The 23,248-nt window shown below is 44.5% G+C and overlaps 2 protein-coding genes across 3 annotated transcripts in view; one reads left to right on the top strand and one right to left on the bottom strand.

Annotated features, from left to right (window-relative positions):
- The window catches only part of LOC117077397 (putative uncharacterized protein CXorf42), a 111,812-nt gene that overhangs the window by 11,556 nt on the left and 77,008 nt on the right, over nucleotides 1-23,248 (bottom strand). The gene's annotated exons all lie outside the window — the stretch shown is intronic.
- On the top strand, nucleotides 1,801-9,421 carry LOC117077394 (rhox homeobox family member 2-like). Of its 2 annotated transcripts, XM_033201072.1 has the most exons (5): nucleotides 1,801-1,857; nucleotides 3,617-3,918; nucleotides 4,101-4,497; nucleotides 5,427-5,472; nucleotides 8,844-9,421. In XM_033201072.1, exons 2-5 carry the CDS (start codon nucleotides 3,840-3,842, stop codon nucleotides 9,171-9,173), a joined length of 852 nt encoding a protein of 283 aa, XP_033056963.1. In that variant the 5' UTR covers nucleotides 1,801-1,857; nucleotides 3,617-3,839; the 3' UTR covers nucleotides 9,174-9,421. The 2 variants fall into 2 exon arrangements, with proteins under 2 accessions (XP_033056963.1, XP_033056964.1); XM_033201073.1 differs by lacking the exon at nucleotides 1,801-1,857 and having other exon boundaries at nucleotides 3,592-3,918.

Here is a 23,248-nt window from a genome sequence, read left to right as displayed (position 1 = left end):
GAATGACTCCTACTTACAGGTCCAAACCCTTTCTCTCGATTCTCTACTCTAAGCCACTTGGTATCAGCTAGAGGCTCCAAATGCTTGGAAGGTACCCTCTGCCCTATAATGGATCTGTGGAGCATGGGCATATCAGCAACTGCCAGCTAAATGGACAGGGGCATGTGTGTTAGGAACAATCAAGCCATCCTTTCTAATTCCTCTAAAGCAAAGGGAACTCTTAGGATATCCAGTTTATAATGAAAATAAAAGAACTAGAAGAAGCATAATCACAAAAATAGACACAAATGTCAAAAATATGTGGACATAGGAGACTGAAAAGATAATTGTCTCCTGAAAGAATCATTAAATATTATAAGCCAGCTACTTGGGCACAAGACGGGTCATGGGGATATTGCACCCCAATCTATATGCTCAACTGCATCATAAGGTTGTAGGTAGTCCTTGAAATTATAACCAATGAAACATCAAGGGCACTAGGTTTATTGGCAATACAAGCAACACAAATAAGAAATGCTGTATATCAAAACAGATTAGCTTTAGATTACCTCTTAGCCTCAGAAGGAGGAATAGGTAGAAAATTTAATTTAACCAACTGTTGCCTAGAAATCGTTGATAATGGCCGAGCTATTATGGAAATCACAGCTAGAATGTGCGAGCTGGCCCATGTTCTAGTTCAGACTTGGTCCGGGTGGTCCCCGGATTCCTTGTTAGGAAAATGGTTCTCAACCTTTGGAAGATTCAAAACCCTCATTGGTAGGTTCTTGCTTATTCTTGGCATCTGCCTCATCCTCCCTTGCCTTTTACCTCTGTTTATTAGGTGTATTCAGTCAACTATAGAGGCAGTAGTAACCCGATACACTACCATGCAGTTGATGGCATTAACCAAATATCAGCCGCTGCTAGTAGAAGCAGCTCAGCTCTGTGAAGAGGTGGCAAAAGTGGTGCTTTTTATTAACACGTTTGTTATAAAAAGCACCAAAGGGGGGAATGGAACAGGAATTAAAAGAAATTAAAGAATGTGTAAGCAGAAGAAACTCAGTTGTATGTAAGAAAACCCAATTCCCAGCCTGGAAAAAGAAAGAGCTGGAGTCCTTTAAAAATTACTGCCTTTTTCTGTGGCCAGTGAGCATTACTCTCTCCTTTCCCAGGCATTGTGAAGGACCTGTTTCCGAGCTGTGCAGCTGCAAGGTCACTAGACAGATTAAACTCAAGTTGTAAACACCGTTTTTCCTTGAAAATAAGAAATGATGTAAGCATGTCTCCATTAATTGAATAACTGTCTCTGTTCTCAATCTGTAATATGCTTACCCCTGCCCCACGATATGCTTAAAAAGTAACTTAACTCTTTGTTCAGGGCTCAGTCCTTTGGATGTTAATCTGACTGGGCTGGTGCACCTAAATAATAAATATCCTCCTGAACCCCATTGATCTCTCTGATTCCTTATCATCCTGCTACACTTTGAGAACCTACAGCACAATGGTCAGGCATTGATCAGACATTGTGGCAATCCCCACATTTCCTGGTACAGGGCCCTGTAAACACAGCAGCCAACAAAGGTTACTGAGTGAAGTAAATATAGGTACAAAAAGACTTATAGAACCATTATTTTCACAATAAAACATCCTGCCCCTATTGCCCACTGCCAGAGAATAACCATCATCTTTCTTCTTTCAAGGACCCTTGTGAATAACCACATACAAACTGGCAGAAGCAGGAAATGTGAGGCAGCATGTTTAATCATCTCCATCTATTCAAAAACCCCATAAGATAGTTATCATTGTTATCCCATTTTACAGATTAGAAAACTAACACAAACGGAGAGTGATCAAGTGAGATTAGCCAGCTACCAACAGGTAAGCAAAGCAAAATTTCAGATTCCAGCAGTTTAGCTCCAGGAGGAGCCAGCCTGAGGAGGAGACATCTTAGTTAAAATCAGAAAGAGACTGTCAGATTGTCATCCCTTCCCATCTCTTCGAAAGTGTATTGGTCAATATTTTCTAGTTGTTTTCTTACCCATCCTCTGGGAACATGAGTATAATGGGCACACTCATCCATTATGATCAGTCATTGAGGTGATTGGAACCCACAGTACATGTAGGAGCTCACAAAACAGTTTAATTTCTTATATAAAATGAGGTTGATAAAAAGGGTCGTTGTGCAAGCAAAAATAGAATGAGTCACCCAAACGATGGAGGATAGGTCCTATAGTTGAAACCTACTCTCTATATTCAGGACATTAACAAGTTCTGCAGTATCTACAAAATACTTCTTAAAGGAAGAATCTTAGAGCACTCAATCTGTCCTGGCTGTGTTTATTTGACAATAAATAAAATGTATTTATTCCTAAACAAGAGCTCAGAAAGAGATCTGTAGAAAAGGGCAGGAGTAGAGGAAAAGAGGGCTATGCAGCAGCAGGAAAGAAAGGAAATCATTGCAGGTCCACAGCACCAGCTCAGCGCAGAAGGTAAGTGCGCATTTGTAATGGGTCTGTAGCCGGAGACATAGCAGAAGCTGCACTATCCACAGTCACAACCAGAGGCAAAGGAAGGATCCTGCCCTGCAATTTTAGAAATCTTGGCTGCAGCTGGGAACGGTGGCTCACGCCTGTAATCCCAGCACTTTGGGAGGCCGAGGTGGGTGGATCACTTGGGGCCAGAAGTTCCAGACCAGCCCAGCCAACATGGTGAAACCCTGTCTCCACTAAAAATACAATAATTACCCAGGTGTGCTGGTGCATGCCTGTAGTTCCAGGTACTCAGGAGGCTGACGCACTCCTGAGTACCTGCACAACACATGCAAGCACCCACTCCATCCTACTCCCTGCCCCCCGCCCTCCTCCCCCTTCCCCTCCTTCTCCCCCTCTTCTCCTCCCCCGCTTCTCCTCCCCTCTGCCCTACCCCCCCACCTGACTCCCTCCCCTCACCCTACTGCCCCACCCCAACGCGTGCTCTTCTGCACCCCGGGCAAGGCCAAGCCCCTGAGGCATGCGCACCTCATTAGGCCCAACCCACAGCAAATAGTGGGAAGAGGAAGGCAAGAAAGGAGGTCTCTAAGTGGATACACTGTTACTGAATCTAGGCGCCCAGAAGATGGAGGTTGTAGTGAGCCCAGATCGTGCCACTGCATTTCAGAGACAGAGCGAGACTGTCTTAAAAAAAAAAAAAAAAAAAAAAAAGAGAAGAAAAGCAATCTCGGGTGCTCTAAGCATTGTGCGTGTTTCTACCCTTGCACTTTGATGTGGATTCATTACTAAAAATAATAGTGGACTTTCTCAAGGAGGGTGCTCCATTTTTACATAGTGCATTTGCGCAGCCCACCAGCTTTGCAAATCTAGGCCCAAGCTCCTGTTCCTGGAGACCTAGGAAGTACGGAGCTAGTGTGAAATCTCTCATCGCCATAAAATGGGCTTGCACAATTCCGCACAGCAGCTTCCCCAAGTTCCACACTAATGCATGCCAGTCTATAGCACAACACATGCAAGCACCCACCCCATCCTACTCCCCGACCCACGCCCTACTCCCCCCTCCCCCGCACCCTACTCCCCTCCTTACTCCTCCCCCATCCCCTCCCTCCCCCTACCCCCGCCACCAACACGTGCTCTTCCCCACCCAGGGCAAGGGCAAGCCCCTGACGCATGCGCACATCAGCAGGCCCAACCCAGAGCAAAGAGCGGGAAGCAGAGAGGAGGTCTCTAAGTGGATACATTGTTGCTGAGTCTAGACGCCAGAAGAACTTTCCAGGCTGCGACTCACAGTTCTAGCACTGCCTAGGAGATTGTGGTGGCTCCAGCTTAGAATCTGCAGAAGCACACAGCTCCATCCACACCACTCAGGGTATGGAGCCTCTGGACCAGTCTAGCCAGGATATCACCGGCTTGCTCAGCCTTGGAGTCGACTACGAGAAGGAACTACAGGGTCAGTACCTGAATGGGACTCATGCTTTTGCGAACTCAGGAAACCGAGGTTCCTTGGGAGAGGCGAGTCGACTGGATGATGCCCCCGCACTACCACTGCTCTGAGAGCAGCCCCTCACCGCCTCCTTCCAACACCCTCAGGACCAAGGCCTTAATCTTTCTCTTGGGTTTCTACTTTTCCAGATATGAATGCTGCGGTGCTGTGGCTTACTGAAGAGGTCAAAGAGGAAGAAGAGGATGCACAGTCTGAGCCTGAGCAAGGCACAGCAGCAGCAGGAGAAGAGTCAAAGTTGGCAGGAGCCCAAGGCGGAGAAGAAAAAGATGGCGGCGGCGGCGCAGGAGCTCCTGGCCTCCTATGTGAAGAAAACCGCGAGGGCAGCAGCGGCAGCGATGGCGACGATGAGGGCAGTGACCAGAGCGAGAAGGAACCCAGGCAGCAGGATTCGCCCCCACCGGGCGCTGTCGGGGGGCTGGAGCCTGGCAACGCGCAGGAGCCCAGCGTCCACGCCTTCACCCCCTTGCAGCTGCAGGAGCTGGAGCGCATTTTCCGACGCAAGAAGTTCCCCAGCGAGTTCCTGCGGTAAGCCCATTGCTGGTTGGCGCGCGGTTTGCAGGGAGCATGTACTGCTCCAGGGTGGCCTTTGGCTTTCCCCCAGTCCCTCTCCTGCCCTCTCCCCTCCTGAACCAAAACCCACCTGGGGCCTGGTGTTGCTGCTGTCCCCTCCTCGCAGACCCCTGGCCCCTGGTGGGTTCTGTAGTGGGGCTATGCCTATTAGGCATCATGCATAATTTAAATGAACCAAGTTGGGCAACTTTGGGCTGAGGTCGGTTATGATAAGTAACTCCTATCGCAGCCGAGGCAGAAATAAAGGTTCGGTACAGCAAGTGCAGGGTCGCATCTTAACCTTACTTAAAATTCTGAGAAGTCTGTCGTTCGGCTGGGTTTCCTTTGGTGTTAATTGTTCTAAGTTTCAAATAGTAAGAACATATTTATCTTGATGAACGATTTTTTGTTATGGGGGGTTATTTTTTATTTGTTTGAGAAACAGTCTCGCTGGGACACCCAGGCTGGAGTGCAGTGGTGCGATCTCGGCTCACTGCAACCTCTGCCTCCCAGGTTCAAGAGATTCTCCTGCCTCAGCCTCCAAAGTAACTGGGACTACAGGCGCCAGCCACCACGCCCGCTAATTTTTGTATTTTTAGTAGAGACGGGGTTTCACCATATTGGCCAGGCTGGTCTCGAACTCCTGACCTCAAGTGATCCTCCTGCCTTGGCCTCTCAAAGTGCTGGCATTACAGGCGTGAGCCACCGCCCTGATTTTTTTTTTTTTTTTTTTTTTGCATCTCCTTTATTTGTGACCTGAGAGAAAAGTTCCTAACGTGAGGCTCAGCTGGATGTCACAGAACAGCCTACTGCGTGTGGGGAGTTGGTAGAATAAAAAATTAAACACGAGAATGAAACGACACCCACAACTCCAAATGCTGAACACGTGTGGTTTCTTCCCATAGACGGAGGCTGGCAGGAAGCATGAATGTGACTGAACTCGCAGTGCAGGTCAGTAAACCGAGTCGGGCAGGGGAGCCATTCTAAAACCTGCTTCAGGGCTTGGACACAACTTTGACCCAGACATTGTCATCTTGGTGTTTTTGTGGTTTTTTTCATGTATAGGCAATGAGGTCTGAATTTTGGGATCTTTGTGGCTGGAAAATGCAGCAAGGAAAGCTCAGCTTGTGGAAATTTCCCATTACCAGAGGGAACATGACTATCCACGGAAAAAAAAATTAGTACTGAACGGTTTCCTTTATTCCTTGTGTATAAAATATATTATGCACTTGAATAAATTATAAATATATAAATATATGTATTCCAATTACAAATATATGTATACACACAATATATGAGTGTAAATTAAATATAGCATAACATATAATATTAAACTCCTAGCACTGGTATCCTTTAGGTAGCACTTCCATGTGGAGGCATCCTGGGGTTTTCTGACCTGGGGATTATTCAAATCAATGCTCCAAAGAGCTCCATTAAACTAAATTATTTAATATATTTGAAACCAAGCATAAACTCTTTGGTTAAGAATTTATAAATGTTTAGGCATTGGGGTAAAGGAATAATTCACAACCAGAATGTATGTTTCCTGAAGTTGAGACTGATGGGGAGGGGATAGCATAAAGTTTAAGTGCCTGGCCCTCCTACTATTGTTTTTAAGTATTTGGTAAAGCCTTGTAGAGAGTGGCAGCTCTAAATTTTAATTTTCTGGAATACTTTGATTTGGCAGCTTGAAAACATTGCTGACATAGTTAGTTTTGCATTATGGTACAGATAGCGAAAAGGTTTGCAACCTTTGCAAGTTTATCTACAAATCAAAACAAACTACAATATCAATTTTGCATAAATTTCCACCAACCTAAGAAGGATAGAAGTGTTAGGCAAGAACTGTATACAGTCACACTCATGGCTTGGGGAAACTGCCTCCATTCAACTTTAGAAACTACCAAATGCATCAGTGAATATTTTCTTGAGCAATTTCTAGCATTTAAGAGATTTTTTGTTTCTTCCAGTTTGTTGTACTAATAGGAAGAGATGTGTTTTGTGTTATGTGTAGATAGTGGGGAATAGCTCTCAGGTCAGGCTAGACTCTTATCTGTGGCAATTTGAAATACCTTTTTATTTGCTCAGGCAGTGATAATAAATTTGTAGGTCAATGGATCCAAAGGAGTATTTGCAAAAAAGGAAAAGAAGAAAGAAAAATCGGGATGACCTTAATAGCTTTTCTGCAGAGTTCATGTGTGTGAGTGCAGTGAGGGAACTATGCTGCGGTTCTGTCAATGGTGGCATGTAGAAAAGCAGCCTGACAAAATGGGGCACTGAGTGTTGACATCCTGTTGCCCACCATTTTCAAAGGCAGGCAATGCCAATTTGGGGGAGATGAAATATTGACGTTTTGGTGAATTGCCTTTCCCTTCCCTGGGTTTACATAGCATTCACTCAATGCAGTTCGGAAGGCAAAAGGACCACTCTCACTCAGCAAACAAGGGAAAAGGCATGATGTTCTCATTTATTGCCAAACATTTCAGCATGAATATCTCCAAAAAATTTTAATAGACGTTTCCTCCCTCTGTATTGTAAAGATAGTTAGGGCTGTTTTATGAAACCAACACTGAGAATGGGGACCTAATGTTGGCCCATAGCACATTTAGCCCACTTTTGGCACTGCTTATGTTTATGAACCTTTGACCACAGGTACATTGCAATTGCCTCTAAACAAGCACTATTACAGTAGGCTTAAAATTTAGACTATGTATTCATGAGGGAGAAGGACTCTGAACAGTAAGATGGGAGAAGGAAATGGGGCATCAAACAGGGAGAGGAGTCCCTTTGTCCCGTAAAATTTGCGGTTTGGGAACTTCTAGAAGGATCAAATACAATGGAAATGTCATTAACCAGAAGCTTGGGGGATAGTGTTGTTAATGGACAGGTTTTACTTTTTGGTCTTTTAACAGTAGGCAGGTGTTTAGGGAGTAGTGTTTTTTGATACCTCCTCCACGTTACTACTGAACATGTTCAGAGATGCCTATTTGGACACTCCTGCTTTGGGGATGCTGATGAGATTGGGATCTTCTGCTTGAGTAGTGAGGCTAGATGGCTGAAGGTGTCCTATGGAGCTGGGCAACCAAGTCTCTGTCCCACATCTCGGGACTAGGGAGAACCAAGTGAACTGACCTTGTCCTTAAAGGCCTGGGAAGATTTGGAGGGAGGGATGAGTTGGAGCATGCAGAATTAGCAATGCTTCCTTTCTCTCCAACTCTCAACTGGGCAAAGCTTTTTGAGAATTTTTGTGAATTTGGACAACATTTGTGTCTTCCTTTCACAAAACTTCAAGCTAAAGTGTGAAGACAGTGTCTAGGGCTTCAGATACCCTCATTTCCCAGCAAGACAATCCATAAACTCCCTGAGCCCCCTGTAACGAGACTTGCCTTGCAATATACCGTCTTTTTAATTCTCAAGGAGTTTCGGAAAATGAATGATCCATTAGAGGTTCTTGAAGGAAAGAAAACTTGTTTTAAAATACAACGTACTCTTACCGATTTTTTACTTTACACTGAAGATGGGCTTTTCTTTTTTTTTTTTTTTTTTTTTTTTTGAGACGGAGTCTTGCTCTTTCGCCCGGGCTGGAGTGCAGTGGCCGGATCTCAGCTCACTGCAAGCTCCGCCTCCCGGGTTTACGCCATTCTCCTGCCTCAGCCTCCCGAGTAGCTGGGACTACAGGCGCCCGCCACCTCGCCCGGCTAGTTTTTTGTATTTTTAGTAGAGACGGGGTTTCACCGTGTTAGCCAGGATGGTCTCGATCTCCTGACCTCGTGATCCGCCCGTCTCGGCCTCCCAAAGTGCTGGGATTACAGGCTTGAGCCACCGCGCCCGGCCAGATGGGCTTTTCAAAATGGGGGCCTCATCCTCTTGGTATGACTTTAAAAGGCACCCCCCCATTTTTTCCAAGCTCAGCTTCCCCCACGACCAGGGTGACAGTGGCCTAGTAAGTAGGAGTTGGTGGGCAGCTGGATGGCTGATGGTCTGGTATCTGCAAGCAGACATGCCATACATTGCAATACCAGGAGGGACCGAGTTCCGCTCATCAGCTACACCTGCACCCAAGAGTGGAAAATGTAATATTACAGATGAAAGGACAGAGACAAAGAAATAAGCCAAGCCAGAGCATACGTAGCACATACTTGGAGCTCACTAGGGAAAGGTGTGGTGTTCACCTTTCTAAGATATTTTAGTAGTAAGGAAGTAGCTTGCCTTGATGCAGCGGAAAAGGTTAAGGACAGAGAGAGTTGCTTGTTGTGTGTTTTCCCATGATGAAACTAAATGCTCAATATACTAAACCTGTTTCTTTTTTCCTCTGATTGAAGATTTGGTTTGAGAATAGAAGAGCCAAGTGGAGGAGACATCAGAGGGCATTAATGGCGAGAAACATGCCGCCCTTCATGGTCGTGGGCCAGCCTGTCATGGTAACTGCAGTTGAGGCCATAATGGCACCCTTGTCCATCAGCGGGATGAGAGATGGTTACTTCTGGGGCTACAGCCATTCCGGCACCCTGTGTTTCTCCGTGTCACCCTTTCCTCCTCCGTTCTTGCCCCTTCCAACTGTGTTTCTTCCACCTATGCCTCCCTCTGACGAGGCCCAATTTGGCCCACTCCCTTTTGTTATCATGCATTATTTCACATTCCCCAATGTGTAAGGGAGAGCCTCTGTGCCACTTTTTGCCAGAGTGTGTTTGAGCCAGATTCGTAGTTTGCATAGCACCCCATCAAGAGTAGTTCATCAAATGTCTATTAAACGTTTTAAAGAAAAGTAGATCATTGACCCATTTTTAGGGCACTTTAAAAAATGTTTCTATGAATATGTGAAGGTTATGTACATTTGTTTTGTGTGTCACATGGGGTAAGTTCTGAATAAAAATTGTTAAGAAATGCAGTTCAAACCGAATGTCACGGACTCTCCTCTCATGCAGTAATCTGGAGTCACCATCCGGGGGTTGTGCATGTCACAGAAGTTTCCATGTGCCCATGGCAGGCTTACACTGACCCACACATTCTCTTCCACCCCCACGCTCAACATCCCATACTCATCTCCTCTCTGCCCCATTGATACCAGGTACATGTGCAAGATGGGGTGGTGTGAGTCCCTAATGAGAGAATAGTGTGTTTCAAGGCACTGCCAGGGTGGAAAACAGCAAAACCAAAATGGTATCGGGAAGGAAGCCACGCCCACTCTTAAAAATTCATGAAGTGTTTTCTTGCTATGGAAGACTTCTTTAAAGTAATTTTCTTTTAAAAATGTAAATGTGGCTGGGTACAGTGGCTGAAGCCTATAATCCCAGCACTTTGGAAGGCCGAGACGGGTGGATCACGGGGTCAGGAGATCAAGACCATCCTGGTTAACACAGTGAAACCCCGTCTCTACTAAAAAATACAAAACACTAGCTGGGCGAGATGGCGGGCGCCTGTAGTCCCAGCTACTTGGGAGGCTGAGGCAGGAGAATGGCGTAAACCCGGGAGGCGGAGCTTACAGTGAGCTGAGATCAGGCCACTGCACTCCAGCCTGGGTGACAGAAAAAAAAAAGTAAATGTAAATAATGTCATGAAATTATACACTGATTTAATGGCTAAAATGGCAAATTTTTATATGGTTTACCACAACAAAAGAAAAGAAAAAATATACCAAAAAGTTTTTAAAAGTGATTATGAACATTGTGATCCTGTGAAGTGATTGCAATGCCTGCAGATAAGGAGTCATGGTTACAACAATGTTTTCTCCGCAAATTATTTGATGGCCACTTTCACAATGCTTATGTTTTCAGCCTGAAGGAAAATTGCATTTTCTTGGGTGAGCATGAACTTTCTGTCAGGCTTTCTGCTGCTATTCATTCCCCACTTCTCTCTGCACAATTGTGGGTGTCAAGCTTCAGCCACACAATTGCATCTGATGTGAGGGTTTTGCAAGAAGGAGGTTTCTTCGTACCCCTGAAGTCACAAGCCTTGGTGGGAATAGGGAAAGTCCATGAATTCACTATGCATTTATGCATGCCCTTGGGCCAAGTGGATTCTTTTTTCTTTTCTGATTGAGATTTTCCCTTTTTTTTTTTTTTTTTTTTTTTTTGCTATTGTTCTCATTGTATTCTGCTTTGTATAATTATTTACATTAAGTCCCGCATGTCAGTGTACATTCAGTCTGGAAATTGTTTCCATCTGGTACATTTTATGCCAGTCGGTCTATTCCTGCTCATTATTTTGTTTTTTCTACATTCAGACTGAAACATTTGGTAGCCTAGAGGTACTCAGAAATAGGCAAAGAAAGGTAAAAGGGGAGGAGGGGAGATTGAAGTCATACTTCCATTATCCCTCCCCATCATAACATTTTTATACCATCAGAAGACATTTTTAGCCATATATGTTTCCTTTATATAGAAAATGAGATCTCCTATACTCAGTTGGCATTTGTTTTCATGTATCTGATAAGTACCTTGTAGAATCATAGGTCAAGACGTTGTCTGGCTCTGGTAACCTAGATTCTGAATTTCAAAGCAGAGAGTTCTTACACCTTATAAAATTCAAATTCATAGAATTATAGGTAGGATGCCGTTTCACTTAAAATCACATAAAATGAATAGAAACTGACCTTGAACAACACATTGTCTAGGTAGCATACAGTGGGACTAGTTCAAGGGGCTGGGTAGAAAACAAGTTACAGTTTTTCTTTTGATGGGGAATATTACAGGAGACAGTACCCTTAAAACTTTCATTCCCTTTTTATTAGCAGCTAACATCTTGTATGCCTTTACTATGTGACAGGCAATAAAAGAATTTCCTTGGATGATTTTGTTTGATGCTCAAATGAATCCTAATAGTGAGGTTCTAGCATCTTCATTGAAAGAAGAGGAAACCTGTCCATGGTCCAAAGCTAATGAGAGGAACTGGATATGAAGCCAAGTTTGTCTGGCTCCAGAGCCCATGCTTTGTCGAGTTTAATTCAGCGGTGGTGCACTGGGATGCCACAGTTAGGGCAATCTGGCTTCCAATCCCAGATGTGCCACTTCCCAGCTGTTTCCCCCTGGGCGTTTTACTTAAGCTCTATAGTTTCATTATTATTCTTTATAAGATGATAATATATCAAAATTGATGAGAGTAATAAACAACATATGTAAGTGGCCTTCCACAATGCCCAGTCACAGAGTAAGCACACAGAAATGTTTTCTACTATTATTCTATATTATCTCCTATCATCACATTATTATAACCTGTTGTCCCACCTTTCCTATGTGGTATAACAGAAAGAGACCTGATTAAAAATAAGGTGGTCTGGGTTCTTGCTGCAGCTCTACGCTGTCTTTGTTCCCTTGAATGAGTTGCTTAACCTACTATATCTCTTGTTGTCTCATGTGTTAGGTCATTCTTGTTTTGCTATAAAGAAATGCCTGAGGCTGAGTAATTTATAAAGAAAGGAGGTTTAGTTGGCTCGCAGTTCTGCAGGCTTAACAGGAAGTGTGGTGCTGGCATCTGCTTCTGGTGAGGACCTCAGGAAGCTTACAGTCATGGTGGAAGACAGACTGGGAGCAGGCATCTCACGTGGTGAGAACAGGAGCAAGAGAGTGGGTGTGGGAGGTGCCACACACTTTTAAACAACCAGATCTTGTGGTAACTCGCTCACTATTGCAAGGACAGCATCAAGCCATGAGGGTTCCACCCCCAGGACCCAAACACCTCCCAACAGGTCTCACCTCCAACACTGGGGAAAATAGGATTACATTTCAACACGAGATTTGACTCATGTATTTGGAGCAGGTTTAGTGGTAAAAGTTTATCAGGCATAGTTCAAAAAATCAGAAAAATAGGAATGAATGCCTTATGAAAAAAATCGTTTCACGCATTGTTTTCTAGAGTGTGGAGAGTACCATTCATGTTTATATGCGTGCTCAACCCCATTTTCCCAGATCAACGATTCCTATTTGTCCTTTCTTGACAGAGAAAAGGAATCAAATGAAGTGAATAATACGGAGTGGAATTTTTTAAAGTGAGCAGAGTGGATATCTATAAAGGCTTTTCCATGTTTTGGCTATGATAATGATACTGTGGCTGTCTGTATAAAAAGGGTGTATCATTTAAACATGCCCTGAAATAGTTAATGATGAAATTTTGTGATGTCTCGATGTGTTTCCAAATAATCCCAGGTTGGGTGCAGGGATGTTGGAGAAATCAGCAAGGCTATTGATGAAACAAGACTGGATATTCATAATTGTTGAATATGGGTGGTGGCTATATGAGTGTTCATTTTACGTTTCTTTTTATATATTTTTGACATTTCCTATAATTTTTTTTTAATAGTAAGGGTGGAAAACCTAGATGGTAACAGGGCCAGGAAGGTAACATAAATGAGGAAAACAAGCAGAGTGGGGACTGATAAACTGGGAAAGGATATGTCTCCCCAAAGGGAATGGCCACTACTCTGCTTCAGCCTAATATTTCTGGTCAGGACTTTGGGGTCCAGATCTGGCAGATTTTCCAGTTTGTAAAGATTGTCCATAAATAAGTGTTTACATGAAACCTTCTGGTCTTTAAATCTGAGCAATCAATTCAAATATGTTTTATTTCAAAGTACACTGGTCATCCAAAACAGATCTGCAGACCAGATAGAGGATGCAGCTTACAGTTTGCAACCTATGCTTGAGAAGGTAACTTTAGGCAAATTCAAAACCCTGGGGCAATAGAATATGATTGAAAGTACCTCTAAAGCCAGCAATCGTAGGATGCCATCATTCCACCTATTTCTCATTATAAGTACTGTTCTCATGTGATAAAAGAAAAACTTCAGCCAAATTAAATTTAAAGGAGTTTAATTGAGCAATGGATGATTTGCAAATCGGGCAGCCCCCAGAATGACAGCAGATTCACAGAGATTCCAGTGCAGCCATGTGGTGGAAGATGTATAGACAAAAAAGGGAAACTACATACAGAAATTGGAAGTGAGATAGAGAATGGCTGGATTGGTTACAGCTTGACGTTTGCCTTATTTGACATTTTCATTTTCCAATAATTTTAAAAACTGTCTTTATTTCCCAAAGATTACTTAAGGCACATGAACTAAAAGGCATTATACTTTTTACTTTTCTGACAAAATATGTTATTTAAGCTTTTTTGTTTTTAAACCAATTAGTTAAAGCTCTTTTGTATATAAACATCACACACATAATACATATAAATACACAGACAGAAGTTAAAGGACACATTTTCCAAGCCAGGAATTGAACCCTGAACCCAGGCTGCCATTGTGAAGAGAGGGCATGGCCACGTGGTTACAAGGTCAAGTTCCCAAGGACATAGAAGACGAGGGAAACCTTACCCATTTTTTTTTTTTTTTTCAGGGACATGCAGCAAAGCTTATAACTGATCGGTTTGCTTGGCCGTCTTAAACAGCAGGCTTACAGGTGTCCTAAGCCTGTGTTCTATCCTAAGGTGCCCCTCATTAACGACAGAAAGTACGGAAAGACACACAAAGCATACCAAATTTGCTACAGCTTAAGACTAGCCTTACAAGTCCTTTTTTCTGATTAATTTAAACTTTACAGGAGACAATTAGTGATTTTTACCATTCATTCAACTGGTTTGCAGAGAGAGAGAGAGAGAGGCCAGAAGTCTGACTGGTAAGAAATTCTTACCTGTTTGCCAGCATGCCAGGCTTCTGTGTTCCCTTTCCCTAAGTGGCCCTAGTGACCCAGCTCGCTGCATCATAGCCCTGGGGGCCAAGCCGCAACACAAAGGAAAATTATCTTTTTCTGTTTTGGCCAGAGTAAAATATGTGTGACAAAACTTAGACATTAGCTACTCTGCTTAGCACCCAGTATTAAACTGGCATGGCTTAAATTTGTCCTTAGATGGGTCCTGTCATCTTTAATCCAACTTCTGACTAAGAATTTCAACACGTGGTCCCTGGGCAAGATGGTCACCCCGAGTAACAGAAAAGATAAGAAAGGGAAAGGAGAGAGAAAAGCATTGCCTGTGGCAGGGTGGGGAAGGTGACGAGCTCAAGGAGGCCAGAGAAAGACTCACCCATTCATTGCAGTGACACTGAAAATGAAAAGTTAAGGTGACCACTTGTCAGTACTGAAGGGATCTTTTCCAGCAGTTCTATCAGCTGTCAAGATTCCCCTTTTGGGGAGGAAAAAGCTCCCATCTCCCATGGTCCTGCACATGCCTAATCCTGTCACCCATAGCCGTCAGCAAAAAGTGTAAGACAGATTAATCCAAAGAGAATAGCACTTAACATTCAATAGTGCCAAACCCGTCCTTAGCCAAAAGGGATTTTACCAAGAGCCCTCATTTTTCAATGTATTTCAATGTGGTGTTGTTCATTTGGAATGTTTCACTGTAAGTTCAAGTGATTCTCCTGCCTCAGCTTCCCGAGTAGCTGGGACTACAGGTGCGTGCCACCATACCCAGCTATTTTTTTTTTATTTTTAGTACTGATGGGGTTTCACTGTGTTTAGCCAGGATGGCCTCAGTCTCCTGACCTCATGATTCACCTGCCTTGACCTCCCAAAGTGCTGGGATTACAGGCGTGAGCCACCGCACCCAGCCTTTTGTTCTGAGAGTTCCCAAACATACAGACACTCTCTCTCTGTTCTGAGCCAACTAAAGCTGGGGGTGGAGTGACATAGGTATAAATACCCCTGTGGCCGCCACCACAATGACTGTGCTGGGTCAGTCCTGAAGCCAGCCAGCACTGGGTCTCACCCAAGGCCTGCTGTAACCACTCCCTGGCTACTGCCTATGTTTGCTTAAGGCCCTGGGCTCTACAATGAGCAGGTGGCAAAGCCAGCCAGGCCTGTGTCCTTCCCTCCAGGTCAGTGAGTTCCCCCAGGCCTCAGGTGGGTCTAGAAGTATCATCCAGGAGTCAGGGACTAGAGTCAAAAAAATACAAATCTACCTGGTGTTCTATTGTATTGCGGCTGACCTGGCACTCAAACCACAAGACCTAGTCCTTCCTGCTTTTCCCTCCCCTTTCCAAGGCAGAGGAGCCTCACTCCATAGCCACTGCCACCCCTCGCCACAAGGAGTACTGAAAGACTACCACCAATGTTCCGTTAAGGCCCAAGATCTCTTAAGTTAGCTTGTGGCGAATGCTGCGTGGCCTGGGACTCACCCTTCAGGGCATTGGGCTCCCTTCTGGCCTGGGACAGGTCCAGAAATGCTGTCAAGTCCTGGAATCTGGAACATCAAGAACCTGCTTGGTGCTCTAGCCCCTGTGGCAGTGTTGGTACCTGAAGAGGCAAGTCTCAGAGGCTCATGATGGTCCTCAACGAAGGATGGAAATGTTAGGCAAGAACTGTATACAGTCACACTCATGGCTTGGGGAAACTGCCCCCATTCAACTTTTGAAACTACCAAATGCATCAGTGAATATTTTCTTGAGCAATTTCTAGCATTTAAGAGATTTTTTGTTTCTTCCAGTTTGTTGTACTAATAGGAAGAGATGTGTTTTGTGTTATGTGTTGATAGTGGGGGATAGCTCTCAGGTCAGGTTAGACTCTTATCTGTGGCAATTTGAAATACCTTTTTATTTGCTCAGGCAGTGATAATAAATTTGTAGGTCAATGGATCCAAAGGAGTATTTGCAAAAAAGGAAAAGAAGAAAGAAAAATCGGGATGACCTTAATAGCTTTTCTGCAGAGTTCATGTGTGTGAGTGCAGTGAGGGAACTATGCTGCGGTTCTGTCAATGGTGGCATGTAGAAAGCAGCCTGACAAAAGGGGCACTGAGTGTTGACATCCTGTTGCCCACCATTTTCAAAGGCAGGCAATGCCAATTTGGGGGAGATGAAATATTGACGTTTTGGTGAATTGCCTTTCCCTTCCCTGGGTTTACATAGCATTCACTCAATGCAGTTCGGAAGGCAAAAGGACCACTCTCACTCAGCAAACAAGGGAAAAGGCATGATGTTCTCATTTATTGCCAAACATTTCAGCATGAATATCTCCAAAAAATTTTAATAGACGTTTCCTCCCTCTGTATTGTAAAGATAGTTAGGGCTGTTTTATGAAACCAACACTGAGAATGGGGACCTAATGTTGGCCCATAGCACATTTAGCCCACTTTTGGCACTGCTTATGTTTATGAACCTTTGACCACAGGTACGTTGCAATTGCCTCTAAACAAGCACATTACAGTAGGCTTAAAATTTAGACTATGTATTCATGAGGGGAAGGACTCTGAACAGTAAGGTGGGAGAAGGAAATGGGGTATCAAACAGGGAGAGAGTCCCTTTGTCCCGTAAAATTTGCGGTTTGGGAACTTCTAGAAGGATCAAAATACAATGGAAATGTCATTAACCAGAAGCTTGGGGGATAGTGTTGTTTAATGGACAGGTTTTACTTTTTGGTCTTTTAACAGTAGGCAGGTGTTTAGGGAGTAGTGTTTTGATACCTCCTCCACGTTACTACTGAACATGTTCAGAGATGCCTATTTGGACACTCCTGCTTTGGGGATGCTGATGAGATTGGGATCTTCTGCTTGAGTAGTGAGGCTAGATGGCTGATGGTGTCCCATGGAGGTGGGTAACCAAGTCTCTCCCATATCCCGGGACTAGGGAGAACCAAGTGAACTGACCTTCCTTAGCCTGGGAAGATTTGGAGGGAGGGATGAGTTGGAGCATGTAGAATTAGCAATGCTTCCTTTCTCTCCAACTCTCAACTGGGCAAAGCTTTTTGAGAATTTTTGTGAATTTGGACAACATTTGTGTCCTCCTTTCACAAAACTTCAAGCTGAAGTGTGAAGACAGTGTCTAGGGCTTCAGATACCCTCATTTCCCAGCAAGACAATCCATGAACTCCCTGAGCCCCCTGTGACCAGACATGCCTTGCAAGATCATCTTTTTAATTCTCAAGGAGTTTCGGAAAATGAATGACCCATTAGAGGTTCTTGAAGAAAAGAAAACTTGTTTAAAAATACCATGTACTCTTACCGATTTTTTACTTTACGCTGAAGATGGGCTTTTTAAAAGTGAGGACCATTCCCTTTGGTATGACTTTAAGGGGCACCTGCCTTTTTTTTTCCAAGCTCAGCTTCCCCCACGACCAGGGTGACAGTGGCCTAGTAAGTAGGAGTTGGTGGGCAGCTGGATAGCTGATGGTCTGGTATCTGCAAGCAGACATGCCACACATTGCAATACCAGGAGGGACCAAGTTCCACTCATCAGCTACACCTGCACCCAAGAGTGGAAAATGTAATATTATAGATGAAAGGACAGAGACAAATAAGCCAAGCCAGAGCATACGTAGCACATACTTGGAGCTCACTAGGGAAAGGTGTGGTGTTCACCTTTCTAAGATATTTTAGTAGTAAGGAAGTAGCTTGCCTTGATGCACCGGAAACGGTTAAGGACAGAGAGAGTTGCTTGTTGTGTTTTTTCCCATGATGAAATTAAATGCTCAATATACTAAACCTGTTTCTTTTTTCCTCTGATTGAAGATTTGGTTTGAGAATAGAAGAGCAAGTGGAGGAGACATCAGAGGGCATTGATGACGAGAAACATGCCGCCCCTCATGGTCATGGGCCAGCCTGTCATGGTAACTGCAGTTGAGGCCATAATGGCACCCTTGTCCATCAGCGGGATGAGAGATGGTTACTTCTGGGGCTACAGCCATTCAGCACCCTGTGTTTCTCCGTGTCACCCTTTCCTCCTCCGTCCTTGCCCCTTCCAACTGTGTTTCTTCCACTATGCCTCCCCCTGGCCAGGCCCAATTTGGCCGGTTCCCTTTTGTTATCAGGCATTCTTTCACATTCCTCAATGTGTAAGGGATAGCCTCTGTGCCACTTTTTGCCAGAGTGTGTTTGAGCCAGATTCATAGTTTGCATAGCACCCCATCAAGAGTAGTTCATCAAATGTCTGTTAAACGTTTTAAAGAAAAGTAGATCATTGACCCATTTTTAGGGCACTTTAAAAAAGTGTTCTGTGAATATGTGAAGGTTATGTACATTTGTTTTGTGTGTCACATGGGGTAAGTTCTGAATAAAAATTGTTAAGAAATGCAGTTCAAACCGAATGTCACGGACTCTCCTCTCATGCAGTAATCTGGAGTCACCATCCGGGGGTTGTGCATGTCCAGAAGTTTCCATGTGCCCATGGCAGCTTACACTGACCCACACATTCTCTTCCACCCCCACGCCAACATCCCATACTCATCTCCTCTCTGCCCCATTGATACCAGTACATGTGCAAGATGGGGTGGTGTGAGTCCCTAATGAGAGAATAGTGTGTTTCAAGGCACTGCCAGGGTGGAAAACAGCAAAACCAAAATGGTATCGGGAAGGAAGCCATGCCCACTCTTAAAAATTCATGAAGTGTTTTCTTGCTATGGAAGACTTCTTAAAGTAATTTTCTTTTAAAAATGTAAATGTGGCTGGGTACAGTGGCTGAAGCCTATAATCCCAGCACTTTGGAAGGCCGAGACGGTGGATCACGGGGTCAGGAGATCAAGACCATCCTGGTTAACACAGTGAAACCCCGTCTCTACTAAAAAATACAAAACACTAGCTGGGCGAGATGGCGGGCGCCTGTAGTCCCAGCTACTTGGGAGGCTGAGGCAGGAGAATGGCGTAAACCCGGGAGGCGGAGCTTGCAGTGAGCTGAGATCAGGCCACTGCACTCCAGCCTGGGTGCAGAGCAAAACTCCATCTCAAAAAAAAAAAAAAAAAAAAAAGTAAATGTAAATAATGCCATGAAATTATCCACTGATTTAATGGCTAAAATGGCAAATTTTTATATGGTTTACCACAACAAAAGAAAAGAAAAAATATACCAAAATTTTTAAAAGTGATTATGAACATTATTGTGATCCTGTGAAGTGACTGCAATGCCTGCAGATAAGGAGTCATGGTTACAACAATGTTTTCTCCGCAAATTATTTGATGGCCACTTTCACAATGCTTATGTTTTCAGCCTGACGGAAAATTGCATTTTCTTGGGTGAGCATGAACTTTCTGTCAAGCTGTCTGCTGCTATTCATTCCCCACTTCTCTCCTTACAATTGTGGGTGTCAAGCTTCAGCCACACAATTGCATTTGATGTGAGGGTTTTGCAAGGAGAAGGAGGTTTCTTTGTACCCCTGAAGTCACAAGCCTTGGTGGGAATAGGGAAAGTCCATGAATTCACTATGCATTTATGCATGCCCTTGGGCCAAGTGGATTCTTTTTTTCTCTCCGATTGAGATTTTCCTTTTTTTTTTTTTTTGCTATTGTTCTCATTGTATTGCGCTTTGTATAATTATTTACAGTAAGTCCCACATGTCAGTGTACATTCAGTCTGGAAATTGTTTCCATTTGGTACATTTTGTTCCAGTCTGTCTATTCCTGCCATTATTTTGTTTTTTCTACATTCAGACTGAAACATTTGGTAGCCTAGAGGTACTCAGAAACAGGCAAAGAAAGGTAAAAGGGGAGGAGTGGAAATTGAAGTCATACTTCCATTATCCCTCCCCGTGGTTATCAGATTCATAACATGTGGTCCCTGGGCAAGATGGTCACCCCGAGTAACAGAAAAGATAAGAAAGGGAAAGGAGAGAGAGAAAAGCATTGCCTGTGGCAGGGTGGGGAAGGTGAAGAGCTCAAGGAGGCCAGAGAAAGACTCACCCATTCATTGCAATGACACTGAAAATGAAAAGTTAAGGTGACCACTTGTCAGTACTGAAGGGATCTTTTCCAGTAGTTCTATCAGCTGTCAAGATTCCCCTTTTGGGGAGGAAAAGCTCCCATCTCCATGGTCCTGCACATGCCTAATCCTGTCCCCCATAGCGTCAGCAAAAAATGTAAGACAGATTAATCCAAAGAGAATAGCACTTAACATTCCATAGTGCCAAACCCGTCCTTAGCCAAAGGGATTTTACCAAGAGCCCTCATTTTTCAATGTATTTCAATGTGGTGTTGTTCATTTGGACGTTCCACTGTAAGTTCCAGTGATTCTCCTGCCCAGCTTCCCGAGTAGCTGGGACTACAGGTGTGTGCCACCACACCCAGCTAATTTTTTGTATTTTTAGTATTGATGGGGTTTCACTGTGTTTAGCCAGATGGTCTCGATCTCCTGACCTTGTGATTCACCTGCCTCGACCTCCAAAGTGTGGGATTACAGGCGTGAGCCACCACCGCACCGAGCCTCTTGTTCTCTTATTTTCTTCTAAACATACAGAAACTCTCTCTGTTCTGAGCCAACTAAAGCTGGGGGTGGAGTGACATAGGTATAAATACCCTGTGGCCGCTACCAATATGCCTGTCCTGGGTCAGTCCTGAAGCCAGCCAGCACTGGGTCTCACCCAAGGCCTGCTGTAACCACTCCCTGGCTACTGCCTATGTTTGCTTAAGGCCCTGGGCTCTACAATGAGCAGGTGGCAAAGCCAGCCAGGCCTGTGTCCTTCCTCCAGGTCAGTGAGTTCCCCCAGGCCTCAGGTGGGTCTAGAAGTATCATCCAGGAGTCAGGGACTAGAGTCAAAAAAATACAAATCTACCTGGTGGTTCTATGTATTGCGGCTGACCTGGCACTCAAACCACAGACCTAGTCCTTCCTGCTTTTCTCTCCCCTTTCCAAAGGCAGAGGAGCCTCACTCCATAGCACTGCCACCCCTGGCAACAAGGAGTACTGAAAGACTACCACCAATGTTCCATTAAGGCCCAAGATCTCTTAAGTTAGCTTGTGGCGAATGCTGCGTGGCCTGGGACTCACCCTTCAGGGCACTGGGCTCCCCTCTGGCCTGGGACAGGTCCAGAAATGCTGTTAAGTCCTGGAATCTAGAACCCTAAGAACCTGCTTGGTGCTCTAGCCCCTGTGGCGGTGTTGGTACCTGAAGCCAGCAAGTCTCAGAGGCTCATGATGGCCCTCAACATGGTGCCTGTGTATTGCTGCTGGTTATTCAGGGCTCAAGGGCTCTTCAGTTAACAGGTGATGAATTCTGGCAGGATGGGGTCCTTTCCTTCAAGGCAGTGGGTTCCCTTCTGGCCCAGGGTTTGTCTAGAAATGTCATCTGGGAGCTAGGGCTGGAACAGGGGCCTGATGACTCTGACTGGAGCCCTATCTTGCTGTGACTGAGTTGGTATCCAAGATGCAAGACAAAGTCCTCCCAACTCTTCCCTCTCCTCTCCTCAAGCGGAAGGAAGGGGTCTCTTTTAGAGCCACATGCTGTGCATCCTGGGGTTAGGGGAAAAGTGATGCCAGTGTTCCCTTGGCTGTCCCAGCTGGTGTCTCAGCATGTTGTGTCCCGCCCTACCCCCACCCCTGCCAAGTCCACTGTGATTGGACCTAGTTCAGCCCTAGGACTCACCTAAGAGTTGAAGTCCTTATGACCTAGGCTACCTTTCAAGTTTACTTAGAGACTGAGAGCACTTTGGCCCTTCATGGTGAGGTTTGCAGGTACTCAAGTTCAGACTGCTGGGATCAGTAATTCCCCTCTGGCTAGGGCTGGTTTAAATGCTCCCTCTGTGAGTGGGCATCTACTGAGTTTGGTCTGGTTTTCCTTTCCGCTGTAACAGGACATTGCTGAGATCAGTGCTTCACAATTGAACTGTGAAGCAAAAGAACTGTGTTCTCCCTTCCCCAGTGTCCAGAATCAGTCTCCACAGCACGTCATGGCTGCCAGGGTCAGGGAGGGGTAGCGTTGGTGATTCAGGATTGTTTTTTCTATCTCTTCAGGCCTTTCAGTGATATGAAATAAAACCAGGTACTGTAAGTGCTCACCTGATTTTTAGATTTTATGAAGGTGTTTTTTTCTGTGTAGGTAGTTGTTAACTTGGTGTCCTTGCACAGAGTGGCAGGAGGATGATCAGTGGAGCTTTCTATTCTGCCATCTTGCTCTGCCTCCTTTCCTAGTCACATTTTCCCCTGCTTCCCGCTCCACCCCTGGGTCCTGAGCACATGAGTCTTCAGAACACACCAAGCTCATTCTCACCTTGGGGCCTTTGCACTGGCTGTTCTCTCTGCCTGGAATGCTCTTCCTACAGGTTTTTGCATGGCTGCCTCCTTTATTGCATTCATGATTCTGCTCAAATGCCTCCCTAAGCACCTGAGCTAAGATCCCCAACCCCGCAGTGTCTACTTTTTTGTTTGGTTATTGGCTCTCTTGTTTATCTCTGTCTTCCTACAGAGGGCAGGATTCAGAATTTAAACAGTGCCCTGGCACATAATGAGAGCTCAGTCATCTCTGTTTAAAGATAAAAATGAAGCCACAGTTAGGTATACTGGAAGGCCAACCACTCATAACCATGCAACCAAAATTTAATTCATCCCAATTTCCCCAAACACCATCTCTAATCATAAATACCAAACACAACCTTTACATCTTTGTCAGCATGATTCAGTGAAATTAAACCAATCAGCTATAGGCAAATCAGTTTAAACAACTCTGTTTACCTTAAAAAGAATGTTAATGTAAAACAGCCAACCACAAAAAAATCAAAATATTCTCCTTTATGCTTTATAAAGTGTGCTATGATGGCCATAAAGTGAGCTTTCTACCACTTTGTTTGAAGTCTCCTGGATCATGAGCTGTACTTTCTCTTACTATGTAACAGTAAACTTTAAAATGTTTCCTAACTTGATCTGATTCTAATTTTGACACTTCCAATAATCTTGAGAAATGCTCCTGAGTACTTTGGGTCTGGTATTCTTAGGGCAAACATTCTCATTTTTCAAAGCAGAAATTGAGGCTCAGAGAGAGACAGTGACCGCCTCAAGTCATAAAGTTCCAGCACTCTCTTTCCTTACTCCCTTGTTCCTGGT

The sequence above is a fragment of the Trachypithecus francoisi genome, unplaced genomic scaffold (assembly GCF_009764315.1).
Source record: "Trachypithecus francoisi isolate TF-2019V2 unplaced genomic scaffold, Tfra_2.0 Lachesis_group6, whole genome shotgun sequence".
NCBI classification, from domain to species: Eukaryota; Metazoa; Chordata; class Mammalia; order Primates; family Cercopithecidae; genus Trachypithecus; species Trachypithecus francoisi.
This window is presented reverse-complemented; position numbering and strand designations above follow the sequence as displayed.